Source organism: Nipponia nippon, unplaced genomic scaffold (assembly GCF_047370975.1).
Source record: "Nipponia nippon isolate SJK-2023a ecotype South Korea unplaced genomic scaffold, ASM4737097v1 scaffold_10, whole genome shotgun sequence".
NCBI classification, from domain to species: Eukaryota; Metazoa; Chordata; class Aves; order Pelecaniformes; family Threskiornithidae; genus Nipponia; species Nipponia nippon.
This window is the reverse complement of record NW_028262291.1, coordinates 29,346,230-29,361,218: the sequence shown is the minus strand read 5'-3', so window position 1 is coordinate 29,361,218 and position 14,989 is coordinate 29,346,230. Positions and strand designations below refer to the sequence as shown.

General features: G+C 43.7%; 2 protein-coding genes across 22 annotated transcripts in view; one reads left to right on the top strand and one right to left on the bottom strand.

The window, feature by feature from the left end:
* Positions 1-4,305, top strand: part of LTK (leukocyte receptor tyrosine kinase) — a 95,421-nt gene extending 91,116 nt beyond the window's left edge. Inside the window, exons 26-29 of the mRNA XM_009473879.2 lie at positions 622-723; positions 2,184-2,318; positions 2,689-2,779; positions 3,510-4,305. Coding sequence (XP_009472154.2) covers positions 622-723; positions 2,184-2,318; positions 2,689-2,779; positions 3,510-4,283 — 1,102 coding nt within the window. The 3' untranslated portion in view covers positions 4,284-4,305. The remainder of the gene's footprint in view (positions 1-621; positions 724-2,183; positions 2,319-2,688; positions 2,780-3,509) is intronic.
* ITPKA (inositol-trisphosphate 3-kinase A) overlaps positions 4,283-14,989 on the bottom strand; it is a 45,999-nt gene continuing 35,292 nt past the window's right edge. For 2 of the 21 annotated variants that reach the window (XR_015701932.1, XR_015701950.1), the window contains 4 exons: positions 14,589-14,660; positions 11,270-13,698; positions 8,610-8,985; positions 4,306-7,490 (listed from right to left, as the gene is read on the bottom strand). Coding sequence is in view for 1 of the 21 variants with exons in the window: in XM_087746264.1 (XP_087602390.1) it covers positions 13,495-13,698; positions 14,589-14,660 (276 nt within the window). In the remaining 20 variants the exon portion in view is untranslated. Of the gene's footprint in view, positions 7,491-8,609; positions 8,986-9,025; positions 13,699-14,588; positions 14,661-14,989 lie in introns of those variants that run through there. The other 19 variants (XR_015701933.1, XR_015701934.1, XR_015701935.1 and 16 more) reach the window with 19 other exon arrangements.

Genomic DNA, 14,989 nt, shown 5'->3' with positions numbered 1-14,989 from the left:
AGGCCATTTCAGTCCTGTGAATAACTCAGTAATCTGTATCATTTTGACCGGTTTGAACTGTCCCGTGGAATCTGAAGCAGTGGAACTGTCCATTATGTGTCTGAATTTGATTACCAGTTAACTAACTGGAGTTAACAGACTGTACATTAACACATGCATGCCTACTAGCCAATACACTTCAACTGTGTTTATTCCAGACTGGGCCCCAGGGAATACTGCAAACACATGTGGACACTAAACCAAGCACAGGCGAATTTATTAGTTAGTTGATCATAAATAATCTTAAATTAAAAAAAAAAAAACCACACAACAAAAAACCAACCATAATTCTCAGTTCATGGTGTCAAGAAGACTTGCTGCATCAGCACCCTGTGCAAAGCATCACCAAGTTTGACGTCTTCAGCTGTGCACCTACAACATCCTCAGGTTCCATCCCAGTTGCAAAGAGGGTATAAAATACTGCTTCAATGCACTATTTGTGTTGATGACTTTTCCTTTTTCTCACTTGGCCCCCACTGCCACGTGCAATCCCCCGCTGCTGTTGCTGTGGTGATAAGATCTTTTATATATCTGAGCCCTTTCAGACTGTGTGACACTCTCCACGCATTTTATCTTTCCCAGAGCAAGTTACTACCGCAAGGGAGGAAGAGCCATGCTTCCTGTCAAGTGGATGCCACCAGAAGCTTTTCTAGAGGGCATTTTCACCTCCAAGACTGATACCTGGTAACAACTGTCTTTTAATCGCTTCTGCTACTCAGTGATAAGGGTCAAGAAATGTACTGCTCAAGAAAAAAATGTCTGGAAGACAGCAGGAACCTTAAAAAATGACAGAATTTCTCAGAAAAATATTATAAGTCTTCCCTCTGCATTCAGTAGAAGCACGGCTGAAGAATTCTGAATAAGAATTTAAAAAAATCTAATGTAAATGGAGGTAATAAAAATGTGCTATACATAAATGTAGAATATCATATAAAGGCAATCAAGAAGTGAAAAGAGAAAGCAGTTTAGATTCCCAAGAAGTCTCAGTTAAAAATCCAGAGAAATACCATCAGACACTTCCCTCAGCCCTCAGTATCTGCCACTCAGTTTCTATCAGTGGTGAGGCCTGCTTGTACATCTTGTAAATGACTCTCTCTGTACTGCCCAGGATTACTCTTTTGTATAATTTATTTCTGTTGTATATAAAATGACAGCAGATTTAATCACAAGTTCTCACTGGTTGCTGAGGAAACAATATTTATATATTGATTCCTCATGTAATTGGATCTTTCTTTAAAATAAGCACCCCCTCCACAGCAGCACATTCATGCCCAGGTGCTGGGGAATGGAAGCTTTCGAGTTGCTTAAGAACGCCGCTCTCCCTATACAGTAGATTCTTCAATATACTGTGCTGAGACATTCCCTTAAATGCCACACTGACCCAGTTTCCTGAAGTTGTTAGTGATGCCGGAAGACAAGGGATTGCTTATCAGCGCCTAACTGTGAGCAGCCAGTACTAAATATTTTGAAGGAAAGTGCTACAGTTCCTGTAATAGGCTATTATAAATAACACGCATGTACTGGAAATTTCTTCCACCTTTCCGGCAAATAGTGACTCTTAAAACTCGGACCCTGCTGAAGTCCTGGCAGAAGCCTCTTGACTCCCCTGGGTCGAAGTCATACATTATTTTCAGTGGCACTGCCTAACTGACCCCTGGATGTACAAAAAGGAGAGCAACCATATAATGACAAAAAATAAATGCTGCTGCTTTTCAGTTTCACTAGCTGTCTCTTGATTTTATTCTTGAGCATCCTGTTCCCAAACACTGATTCAAACATCTCGAGTCTTCCCAAGTAAGGCAGGACTCTCCATGCCAGATCTAACAGTTCTTTTAAGTTAGACCCTATATAGCAAAGGGTGCTGTGGCATTTCCTGCTCTAGAAATAACAAATGCAGCAGAAAGAACAACTTCAGAGTTATTAAAATATTTTGAAACCTCTGCAAAGCTACTTTTGGAGCTTGAGCAAAAGTTTTGATTGATTGGGTTTTTTAATATGACTCATAATCACGCTAATTGCACATTACCGTGGTTGGCCTACAGCTTCGAAAGGTTGTTGCTGTGGTGTTACCTACACAGCTTGGTGCCAGGTTTGTGGAGCACAAATGAAACCTAATTGGTATTGTTGGCTGGTTTCTGACACAGGTCCTTTGGTGTGCTGCTTTGGGAGATTTTCTCTCTAGGCTACATGCCCTACCCTTGCAAAACCAATCAGGAAGTGCTGGAATTTGTTACCAGTGGAGGAAGAATGGATCCACCAAAAAACTGTCCAGGGCCAGTGTAAGTATTTCCTTGCTCCCGCGAGCCAAGGGATAGTGGGTATCAAACAGGCTAGGAAAAGGCAACTAGACACCTTTAGTCAGGGAACGGTGATTGCCCTCGGGGTTAGATGGGTATTATTGAATGTCTCTTGAGCCACTGCCTCTTGTATACAGCTTAGAGCACTCTAGGATTTGCTTTAAGTAGTGGTCCCCTAATGGCTCAGGATCCAAGGATGCAGAAATAACATGTCCACTTTTGCTCTCCTCCTTTGGGCCAGGTGCCAAGCACAGTTCCTCTGGACCTATGATCACTTCATACTGAAACACGTTTTGCATAATTATCCTTCTTGATTGATACTTTTTTTTTTTTTTTAAAAACTTATTTTAAGGTACCGGATCATGACACAGTGCTGGCAGCACAGCCCAGAGTATCGGCCAAACTTCTCCACCATCCTGGAAAGAATCAAGTATTGCACACAGGTATTGATCTTTGGTATCCAGGTGGATGATAATCCATGGGATGCCAACTATCCAAAGGCACTGGCTTTCGTGCCCAAAACAAGTGAAGAGTCCTGACGGACTGATCTAATTACTTTCCCAATTGTGGTGGTGCTGTTGGCTCAACTGCTCTTTTCATTTGGGTATGCTGGTATCCATCTTCAGCCCAACCAAAATGAGATTATACTGTTCTTGTGCAAGTGGATGCTTTCAGCTCTCAGCTTGTTCAGTAGCAAAATGTCCTTCATTTTGTGATGGAAAGGTCTTTAGAATCTCTTTCAAGGTCCGTATTCTGACCTTGCCTAATGTTGCTTGAAAGCCACAGCTGAACTGATATGGAGGGGAGGGGGGGGAATGAGATGGCACGGTGAGTTCACCATCTGGTAGCATTTTACAGCTACAGGCCTGGATCCAACCTCCCGAGGGAGAAATTATATACTGCTGACCCCCAGCTTAGGCACTGATTTCAGTAAAGCACAGCCTCTGCTCAAAGGAAGCAAGTACATGAGAGAGCATTTTTGCAAGTCCTAACAGCATGCGATATCCAGATGGCACACAGCACCTTGTACGACGCACAGGAATATTGCCCAAACCTGATGTCAGCCTCTGCCAAAAGCTTTTTCACTCTCATAGTTATTTCTCTTAAAACGCAGGGGTGACGGTCACCCTGGAGGTGCTCAGGGGGTAACAGGTTCTTGTCTCTCTCTTGCAGGACCCTGATGTGATCAACACTGAGCTGCCCATGGAGTGTGGCCCCACACCAGAGGATGAAGGGAGTACAGTCATGCGCCCAAACGTTTCCAGTGGGATAGTGCCCCTGTTGGTAAGCCCTTCTCTCACACCACAGACAACGCCTAAAGCACTGGACTCCCACCATGCTGGGCACAGACTTGTACAATGTCCACAAGAGCTACTGGTGGACAACCTGAGCAACTGGACTGCTCAAGGGCCCAGCCTGCCATGCCTCAGAGATTTCAACAGCGGGTCCTGGTTCCAGCAGACCTCGAACCAGAAGTTGGAGCTCAGCAATCCACCAACCCACAGACTTAAAAACAAAACGAAAAATCTTTGGAACCCAACCTATGGATCATGGGTGCTAGAGAACATCTGTCACTTCAGCCCCAGCTCCAAGCTCAAAGCAACTCCGGAGCGGGAAGATTCGGGCTTTGATGGGAATTGCAGTTCTTCTAGCTCTCGGGCATCTCCAGCATCTCCAAGTCGAAGCAACTGCCCTCACCTGGATATCGGTGGGATTGAACTGGTGAAACTCCAGACTTTCCCCTGCGGCAATGTAAATTATGCTTATGATGACCTGTGCTATAGCACTGACCAGCAGCCACCAGCTTTGGCAGAGGTCAGAGCAGCTGTGCTAAGGAGCTCCAGTCTGCATCGAGATGAAAAGCCTTTTTATACAACGGAGAAAACAGCAAGAGAGAGGGACTCTGGTCTGTCTTTGTCAGATGACCTGAGTGTTACTCCAGTATAACAGAAACGGTTCTTCCAAAGATCAGGGAATGTGTGTGTCTGGAAGGACTGTTTCCTATTTCACTTACTTCCTCCATCTGAGTTCCTTCAGATGGGTGATGTTTCAACATCAGCAGTGTTCTGCTTCCTCCTTCTGTCTGCCAGATCCCCAGATGGCTAACGACAGTAGCATTTCTATCTCTGTCCATCAAACGTGTTCCACTGAACCAGGTTAGCAGTGGAGAACAGTGGCATTGCTGCTCTGATTCAGAATACAATACTTAATGAAAGGACTCCTTCTCAATCTGCTCAGGTGAAAAGAAATGGACCTACCATCCAACTGCAGCATTTGGATGGAAATAATGACCAACACAGGTTGTGCTTCTTTCTGACCGAAGAAACCAAAAACGCATGCTGTGCCAGCAGCAACCAGCTTGCAAAGGCTGCTATATTCCCGAGAGCTTTTTACAGTCCTGATGACTTACGAATGATGCTCATGCACTGTAAGGGAAGTAAACAAATAGCAGCCACATTTGTATCTGTTTTATTAGCAGATCCTGCGGAAAACTATGAAAACGAAGCTACTGCTCAAACTGGAAGCAGTAGGAAGGATGAAAAAAAAATCCAGGTTCCTCTGAGCATGTGCTTTGAAAACAAGCAATGAAGAGGAAAACAAATTTACTCTTAAAAAAAATAGTTGGTGGAGCTGATGATAGTATCCCTTTGAATAGTGAAAGAAATATGCTGCTTGCCTCATGGTGTCCGTTTCCGCACAGCTCCTGGCATGGAAGGGGCATGTGGTTTTTCAAGCAAGGGTGAGCTGCAGCGGGAGATGAGAAATGGACTGTCTTTATCTTTTAATGGACTTTACTTGGGATGAACTTCATTTTTGTAAGTACTTTGATATTCAGAAGTAATTTCCTGTGTTATGTTGTGGTAAGCATTAAGCTGAGGTTCTCGGGAAACTGTCTAGCATTTGGCACACTGGAGTTCTTCTTGGTTTTAATACCCACTCCTCAGAGGTAGAAACGAAGTAATGCAAGGGAGGGGCAGAGTGAGGGGGAACCTAATACAAACACAGCCTTACAGTGCCCTTTACACAGGGAGGTAGAATAGCTCAACCGTTTGAGAAAGCTAAAATCATGACTTGGCTTCACGCACCTGAGCAGGTCGTCATTTCTTCTCGCCTTCCAAGCATATAGACTTGCTGGTACGAGTAGCTGTTTGTTTTGAAGACAGCGCAGTTCTAAGGCTTTCTTCTGTTGCTTGAGGTCTAAATGGACGTTTACTGGTTAAAGCCTACAAAATAAGGAGACTGAAAAAGTAAATAATTTGGATTAAGGTTGAACAGTCTCAGAAGTATTTTGTCCTTGTACCACTCCTGAATGTTGCCCTGCCAACCTACGGTGGCAAATTCCATGCTGCCTTCACGTCTATGGTGAGATGTCAGCCGTAGACTTTGTCTGGTTCCTTTCTGAGGGAAGAGGTGCTCTGGTACAAGCGTCACAGTTAGCCATCAATCAGCTGCACGTACAGTCTGAAGATGTGGGCTGGCAGGAGGGGGTTTGCTTTGACCACACAGGCTTCCTGTCCACTGAGTTATTCAGGGATTGACCCTACTGAGATGTGGTACAGAAAAGCACGGAGTGAAGAGTCTGAATCCATCTTGAGTGAAATCCGTCTTCAGCTCAGGTTTATGCTTTGTTGGTCTGACTTTGTATCTGTTCCAAGCTTCCTATAGTTTTCGGCCCTTGGCTTTAGAATGAGTAGTTTTATATACTGTCATTTCCAGACCCGAGTGGCCAACATCACCTTTCAGCCATGACCCATGTGGTATGGAAATAATTCCAAATCCATGTTGGGAAATGACAGGTGGTCAGCAAAGAGGGGTCCCTCTGTGCGTGGGCAAGTTCCAGGAGTGGTGAGGGGACTGATGGGCTTAGTGACCGAGGGAGACGGTTGCCCTTGCACTCATACCCTTCTTTCCATCTCACCTCTCTCTGGCTTCTCTCCCCTTTAGCTCATTGCATCCGGGAGCTGCTACAGCCCAGGTGGATGAGGCAGGGAAGCCCAGTTAGCAGGAAATTTTCTCATTCCTCTTGCAGAGGCTAACATTTTTTGGTCATGTTTCAGGCTGGCCACCTCTGGAACATGCTAGTCAAGAATAAATACATCTACTCTTAGCCAGCTGGAATAATACCAGCTCATCTTCAACATCCTTACCGTTCAGATTATGTTACTTCTATGGTTTATGCATTTTTTTTCCCCAAAGGTGAGCTATCAAACTCTCCAACAGTTGTGACTGGGTGTCAGCAACTCAGCCCCTTCCTCCCTGCATATGTGCTAAGGCCACAGCAGCGTGCAGAGAACCTAGTCCAGCTGCAGTGGACGTGACTCCAGATGGCTTTCCAACGCTTTTTTGTAACAGGCTCTATCCTGAGTGGAGCACCGGTCGTCATGACCGTGGTTTTGCAGGGCTGTCAGGACTCTGCTTTCAATTCTCCCCAGCCATCGGCATGGGTGGGAGGCTGGTGGTGAGGACTGAAACACTGCCTTGTTCAGAAGCCACGGGAAGTTAACTATACCACCTTTTCTTCCTGCAGACTTTTTATAAAGTAGCAGGCACAAGACAGTTCTCCATTTTTTCACATGGAAATGACTATAAAGCACCCGAAGATTCCAGTGAGAAGCAGGTAGGATCCCTGCCCTCCCTATGGTTACCCAGCTTGAGCGACCACTGTTTTCCCCATACACAGCACTTGCCTCAACTTAATTGAGGCATTTAGAAGGGCCAGTAGTGATAAAACTAGATAAGCCATTGAAAAGTGAAGTGAGAGACCAGCGCAGTTCTACTACCAATGCCACAGGCAGTCTTGGCTGCAGCTGTGCCTTCATTTGATGAATAAAATGCAAGTTCTTCAGTCCAGCACTTCGGGCAAATACCTGTTTTTGCTGAATAGCTGTGTCAAGGTACTTATTTACAGGAAGAGCACAGACAAAGCCGCACGGAGCCAGAATAAAACTCCATCCTGCCCAGTATCTCATCTCTAAGAGTGACCAACAGTGGGGTGTTGAAGGTCAGCTGTAAGAGTAGAGTGAGATGTAGTGATTGTTTATTTCCTAGACACACTTTGCTGGTTTACAACAGCAGGTGGCTCAGGGATGTACTGGGCCAGATGCAGCGTCTTGTAACGAGACAGCACATGGAGATGCACGTACCCGATGGGCGCTAAAAGAAAGAGCCAGGAATTTTAAAAGAATCTGCATTAACAACCTAAATTTTATATAAACTCTTAACTCCCTCAAATAGAACCAAAGGTAAACGACCTTCTGTCAGCACAGCTGCCGTGACTCTTTGACCTGTAACAAGTTTTTCTGTGTATATCTGATCTCTTAGCTGCTTTTAAAAACCCTCACAGATAATGAATTTTTAATTAATATCCTGGAGGAAATCATGCTAATGTTGCTCCTGTTGTGATGCTGAAATGCTACATGCTGTCCAAACCATATTATCTAAAAAGAGAAATAACAATCGTAATGACGTATAGTACAACTTTCAGTCCTAAGCTGCTGAGACTGAAACTTACTGTTCATACAATCACAGATTTCATAGTGCTCAATTGCTACCATTTCAAAATAGAACTTGCTTGAAACTGTTTTTTAAGGAGACGCTTTTAGTGCATAATCAATAAGTCGAACCCATAGTGTCAAAATTAGATTACTTTGGCAATTGAAATCCAAAACGCAATTTTGTTTCCTAGAGGAATGACATGAGCTGGAGATCTGGGATTAATTCAGCCCTGTAATCCATGTGAAAAGTCTTCCAACACTTCCCCACTGGAGAATCAGCCATTTATAAAATTATTATAAATTGCTCTTCCTGATGGGTGTTTGTCTTTTAACGTGTTACCAACTTAGTTTTAGATTTGCGTGCATATAGTTGTTGGGTTTTTTTTCTTCTGGGCTCAGCATTAAATTTACGTTGCTTCATACAACCTCATTCCTACATTTTAAAGAGGGGACTGAATAACAAAAGATGAAATAATAATGCAAATTTCAATTTGTCTTTCTCTGTTTTCTTTTCACATTTGTTGATATTCCTCCTTCTGATTTCTTTATCTTTTCCCTCCTCAACTTAAGCATTGCGTATCTTCATTTTCCCTTTAAAGAAATAGGATTTTTAGCTGCAGACATGTAAGGTGTCCCCTTTATCAGCCCTTTTCCTGAGGTAAGGTCTCCACTGATCTGCCGCCGGGCAGGTGTGCACTAAGAAACCTTCGCGAGTCTAATGAGTTATGGGCTTTTGCAAGTGTAACTTATTCCACCTCCACTACCTCCCCCTACTTACCTGAAAGAGAAGAAACCGCTGCTGCCGGGCGTACGGTTTTCCCCACTGTATTTGCATCTCCACAGCCGTGTCAGCCTCAGACCCCCGAGCAGCAGAGCTCTGCGAGACAGTTTCTCCTGTAGACATGGCCGTGCTCTCTCCTCCAGGCTGCCCACCCTTTTCAATCTGACGCAGAGACCTTAGGCATGACATCACTGGCATCTTCCCGTCTTGTCACATGACTTTGTCATTTAGTTGAATAGGTTTTGATTTGTCATTACCTCTGACCACGGCAGCACTTCTTGCCAACTTACCTTTCTGGGCGACCACTGTACCCGAGCAGATGACGTGCCTGCTTCTATGCAATTTAAAGCTGGACAAGTGTATATTTCTATATCTGCAACACAAAATAAAGAGACACTAATGGTGGCTATTTGTTTCCCTCTCTGCTAAGTACTCTTTGCACACAGGTGAAAAGACAATTCTCTCTTGCTGGGAAGCGCTGCCAGTCCTGGCGGACTGGCTGCTTGTTCCATGCTGCCGCACAAGCCTGCCCCGTGGAACAGTTAACCGCCCTGCCTCTGCCAAGTGCCTTTTGATGCACAGGGTTTTGATACACTGCAGGCTATGAACTGAGATTTTTGAGACGGAGCTTACTTCAGAGGAAGCTTTGTGTGGATCAGGTTGTAAAGCAATGTACCTCATGAGCTTTAGAACCAAGCTCCAACGTTAGCTTCCAGATGTCTTAGAACTGGTTTTGGTTTAGGAAATATTAGATGCTGAAGACTAAAAGCACAAGAAACACTGAAATAAATAGTTTTTGTCCCTTCCCTAAGGAAATCCTTGAAGAAAAGATTTCACAGTGGCTGTCTTTTTTCCTCCAGTCTCATTTATTTAGTAGCGTACACACTTCAGAGTAACAAACACTCAACCAATACAGTCAATGTCAAAAGTGACCATAGTCAGCATTGCATTGTAGTGTTCAGAATGGATGCACTGTGGATGATACAGGCCATTTGATCTCAGTACCTTAAGAATAACAAATCATAACAACAGCAACACAAAAAAAAAAAAATAGCAAGAGCCCTCTGAGATACTTAAGGGTTTGGTCCAACTCCTATTGAAATCTTTCCCTATAATAAGAGCTGGATCAGATGTTAAGTGAATTTCCCCCTGTGTAAAATTAAGAGAGATTTAATTTTTACCACTTTGGTTAAATTTCATCCAAATTTATATTCTTGTGGGGCCCCAATGCCCATCATTTTTAAACTTAGCTGATGTATCTCTTTGTGCATTTCTTTCTATATTGCACCTTCCTCCAAAGAATCTCACAGCATCTTGCAAGCAATAACGAAGGACAGCCTCACACCGTTCCTGTGAGGTAAGTAGGTACTATTCCCATCTGTAAAATGGGAAAAAAACTGAAGCCTAGTTGTCCAAGGCCAAAAAACCAAGTCACTGACAAAGCTGAGGGAGAGAAGTCCTACTGCTAGATTCACACAGGAATGCAGCAGCCACAGCAGTAAGCGTCGCTGCATCGAACAAGTGAGTTTAAAGACCTTGGTGCCTAAGTCAGAGGTTCGCTGTTCAGCACCAAAGTGCCTCTGGCCCAGCATATCTCACCATGCTGTGGAAACACACGTGCTCTCAGTGTCTCCGGAGCGAGGCAACATCTCCGCAGAGGCACTGAAGAACCACATTCTGGACTTGTATGTGAACAAGTCCCTTGGTTATCACGCAGCAGCTCTTCTATGTTACATGCCTGTGCAAAGGCAGCATGGTGACCCTCTGGCAACTATAAGCTTATTCAAGGCAACTTACTCCATAGCGAAAGAAGGCTACGCTGCTTCCTCACGCTAGCAAGGGGGTGTATGCAGACAGGCACTCCGGGCCATGCGCTGGGAATCAAGGTATCTACCTTACCCTGGGGGAGGTTGCTCATGAGCTCACAGCCTCCAGCCCCGCAGAGCTCCAGTGCTCGGCTGCAGTCCTACACTCGCAGTTTGCTAATGAAAAGCTGCCTCCTTTTCTCCTTTCCCCTAACAGCAGCAGATGACTGTGACTTCCTCCCTTCTCACCCCTTGGCAAGCCAAAGAGCCATGTCAAAACTAACTTGCTAGAACTATTTATCATCTAGAATGAGTTTCCAGACCAGGGTCTGCTATAGCAGATGTTTTCTTTTTTCCTGACCTTTTCAACTACTGCAGAGGAATGGATCATTCTCCATGTTTTCCCCCAAGACCACGTACTGCAAACCATCCAGGTGCTAGCAGCAGTTGGGTTTTGGTTTTTTTTTTTAAGCTACTGGTACTACATTGCTTCTAGTTCTCCTTTAGAACTGGACAGTCATTCTAAAAGCTTGTCTCAAATTCTCCACTGACATTTGAGCATCAATGTTTACCCTCTAAATTCCCCTCTAGAAAATAAGTTACACTGGTGCAAAAGATTCACATATGTGTTAACAGAAAAAAGAAATTTAACTCTGAAGATTAATTAGGCAAACTACTAATGAATTCTATCACCTTAACAGTCTCATTTCTAACTCTTCCAATTTTTTTTTTTTTATTATGGTAGGACTGCATGCAATTGCAGTCTCATAGAAAAGGTGTTGTTATCAAAGTCCTCCCTGTGAGACCCATTTACTTCCTATTCTCCTGAAGCACTGCGAACCGATGGCTTACCTGTTGGCTGCAGGAAAGGAGGAAGACTTTTTTTTTTTTTTTAAATCGTATGAAATTCACCACAGATGATTAAGTTGTCATCTCATAGCAGTTCAAAAGTTAGGAGGCATCTGGAATGATAATATCTGTGCTCTCTATTGAAGGCTCGCTGTCACTTAAAAAAAGTGTAAACCCTCTGAAACAGATTCTAAGTGGAAAATTCATTAACATACTATCACGAAAATAAAACTGAGAGGGACTTTGGGAGGCCACAGAAGTAGTCTGAATTTGCAGTGAACTGCAAAAATAATTACCAGTTTCAAACAGCTTCTGTTTTAGGATGAAATGTTTCCATGTGTCATTACTGCCTAGAGAATACCCACTCTGTGTCATCTAACTTTTAGGTCACAACTGAGCTGGAATTTTTAATACTGTCATTTTGTTTAGAGGTGATGAAAAAGTTATTAAATCTGACTGATCTCTTAGTACAGTAGTGTGTTATCTAAAGTAACTCCTTTTAGGAATTATTTTAGGCTGTTCAATTCTAGTTACAAATGTTATAGATATTTTGTTCCAGATCTGGACTCTACAGTCTTTTTTTGCTCATGATCACAATTATTATTGAAATAATAGCAGTTTCCCAAAGCATGGAGTCACCTTCATATATCCTAAAGTTCTCGGAATCTCTTCTGAACACGGGACACTGGCAAAAGACAGCAATTTATGACCAATGTGCATTACCAGCGTTAGATGTTGAAAGGGGACTAACAATCGAAGAGCAATGTAAGTCTTGTCCTCATTTTGAAATCTGCATCATCACGTTATTAATGTTAAAACCTGGAACGTGAGTGAACATGTGAATACTGATAGTAGTTATACTGCTAGTATTTAAAGAACTGTTTCAAGTGACTAGAAGTAACCAACAGAGAAGGAATGTGAAGCCATTACAAGAAATCACTTCAGTCTTTCTTGATTTTAACCTAAACACTGTGAATTTTCTGTGGCTGTGCCTGGGCCACAGCAAAAGAAGAATGAATCACAGCTGGGCCTGCGATTCCAGATAGGACATGGTACATTGACATTCCTTCCCCCAGACTGCCCTGAGTTAACAGCTGATACCTCGGAGGAAGGATGCCTGGGAATTCTCTCATCATTAGTGTAATCCTGTGAATGCAGAAGCGTTACCTTCCTGATCGCTGCCCCAGTCTATACACTGAAGTGGCAGCATCGTGTCTGGGAACAGGAACATGGCCAAGAAGTCACGTGCGTTAGGAGACAGTCAAACCAAGATCACACTGGTTGCTGGCTACTAGTGCGGGCGTGTGTGTGCACATGTATAGGGGGGTTATCTCTCAAAATAAACACGCCTTGAAAAAAACCCTTAGTTCCCTGGTCTGTGTGCGAAAGAGTCATAACTGATTTCAGAACTGCAGTTCAGCTGCAAGATGCCAAACTTGCCAAGCCAGGCACTTTTCCAACAGCCCACCCAGTCTGAAAGTCAAATGTTTTTGGAGACAATAGGCTGCTATTCTCTCCCTAGAGTATTTGTAATCTCCTGAGAGGCACGTAAAAGCAAAGGCTGTTCTTAGATAGAAGTGAATCGAGGCTAGGGTAGGGAAGAGGAGGAATGGTCAACAGCAGTTACCACATCCAGCCACTACCAACTGCTGTCTCCCTTTGCTCCAGGTTTCTTGTGATTATCACCCATTTCCACCTTGTGCACACTGTAACACAATGGAGCAGAAGTTGTTGGTCCGACCTATAGTGTACACAAGAGCAAGGCGACTTGGGATTGAGGGGGGGAAAAAAACCACCACTCTTGCTGGTTTCAAAACTATGCAGTTCCCTGAAAAATTGTTATTCCTACCCTGAATCCCCACGCACTTGCTCTGGTTCACCAAGAGGTAATCTGGAGTCCCATCTGTTTGCCAGAAATCAGAATCATTCTGGTTTACCACACAGATCTTGACTCATGCTGGTGTGACTCCTGAGTATGGAGATCTTCATTCTCTGAGGACCAGGCTGAAGTCAGGCTGGTGCAATACAGACCAATCTGGAGTTATTTAGGTTCACAGAGGGCCGATGCAAAGTCATTTTGATGACTAACCGCTGGGTTCTGGATGCAGCTCCCTCTGCGCTGATGACCTCAGGAGTTCGGAGGGAGTTAAAGGTTTCCTTCTAACTGAGCGATCCCAGTAGAGCAGAAAGTTACAGAGCAGCCCTGCAAGTTTTGTGCCATTCTCAACTCATCTTTCGGTGATGCTTTCCAAGATGCCAATCAAATTGTCCAATCCCAACAAGTACCCATCCTCCCTGTTGCCTTCTTGCCATGGGATCCTGTGATCCAGTGTCTGCCCATCAGGGAGAAGGGTGGTCTTTCCAAAATCGATCAGCCACACATTGGCATTCCCACTGCCATCATGTACAAAAAGTAGTGAACTTCCAACGACCTGGAAGACAGGTTGAGATGATGTGGTTAAAAACACATCTTTAGCTCTCCCCATCACTTAACGCTTCCCATTAAGAAGATGACCTCCTCAGATGACCTTCTCACTTGCGACCCAGCAGACTTCTGGGCTACCTTGACAATTTACATGCCCATTTGCATAATCGTATCAATCAGCAATGTATAAATGGGCCTGTAGATGGGAAAAGGGACCCAGCAGACAAAGGGAAGAAAAGCAATTCTCCAGCTCACTTGGCAGCAGGTCTCAATTCCAGCAATTCAGCAAAAGCCAGTGACTACTTTCAAAGAAAGACCGTGGCCCGTGATTAACAAAAATGCCTCTACTGACAAGAGGTCACAACAAGGTAAAATAAAATGTCTTCTCGCAAAATCTTGAGCTGTAACAAGCAGAACTTACAATGCTAATGATGCCTTCTCCACAGCAAAGCATACAAGAAGAACATATAGAGTGGAATTACACAGTGTTTCAACATAAATCCAGTATAACTAATAAAGTCTTCATTGTCAAACTATCACTGAATGCTACTGTACCAAATGCAAGCTTCCACATTACCATTCCCCCATAAAGATTCCCACTGGAACACACCAAGATTAGAGAAACCACAGGAAACTGGTACTAATAAACCATTCCCTGCAGTGTCCAAAGCTGTAAGCGCTAGGATGTTATAAAGATGGGAGGATTTATCATTCCTCAACTGGTTTAATCTTCTGTATCGTTGTAATGGAGGCTTTGAGGTATCTGCGTTGTTAACATCTATTAGTTTTCTTCTACTACGAACTCCTTTCTACTCATACAGCAGGTTATGCTGAAGTACATCTGAACGATCAAATGAAGCCGCAATGCACTTCCACAGCATTACACTCACTGCTCACCTCGTGTCGCTTGAAGAAGTCTGAGGATTCAAGAATGATATGAATTTCCTGCAGACGCTTGAGGTATTTCTTCTGAAGGAAGAGGATAAAAAAAACAAGCCATAAACAGTTCAGTAAAGAATGAATGAAGACACTCTGTTTACAAGAGTCACTATAATGAAGAGATCATGTTAATTTTAGGCTAGAGGTCCTTCAGAACAATGGGTTCATCATTTGAAAGTCAATCTGAAAATACACTTCAATAGGCAACAGGCTTTCATAGTGAACGAACAGACGGGAGTTCCTCTGCTGCATGTGTTACACCAAGCATACTTACCTGTCACTGCATTGGATGCAGTGAGATAGCATCTGGCTGCACACTTTCTGCATACCTTTTTTTTTTTTCTTTTTAATAAAGAGGA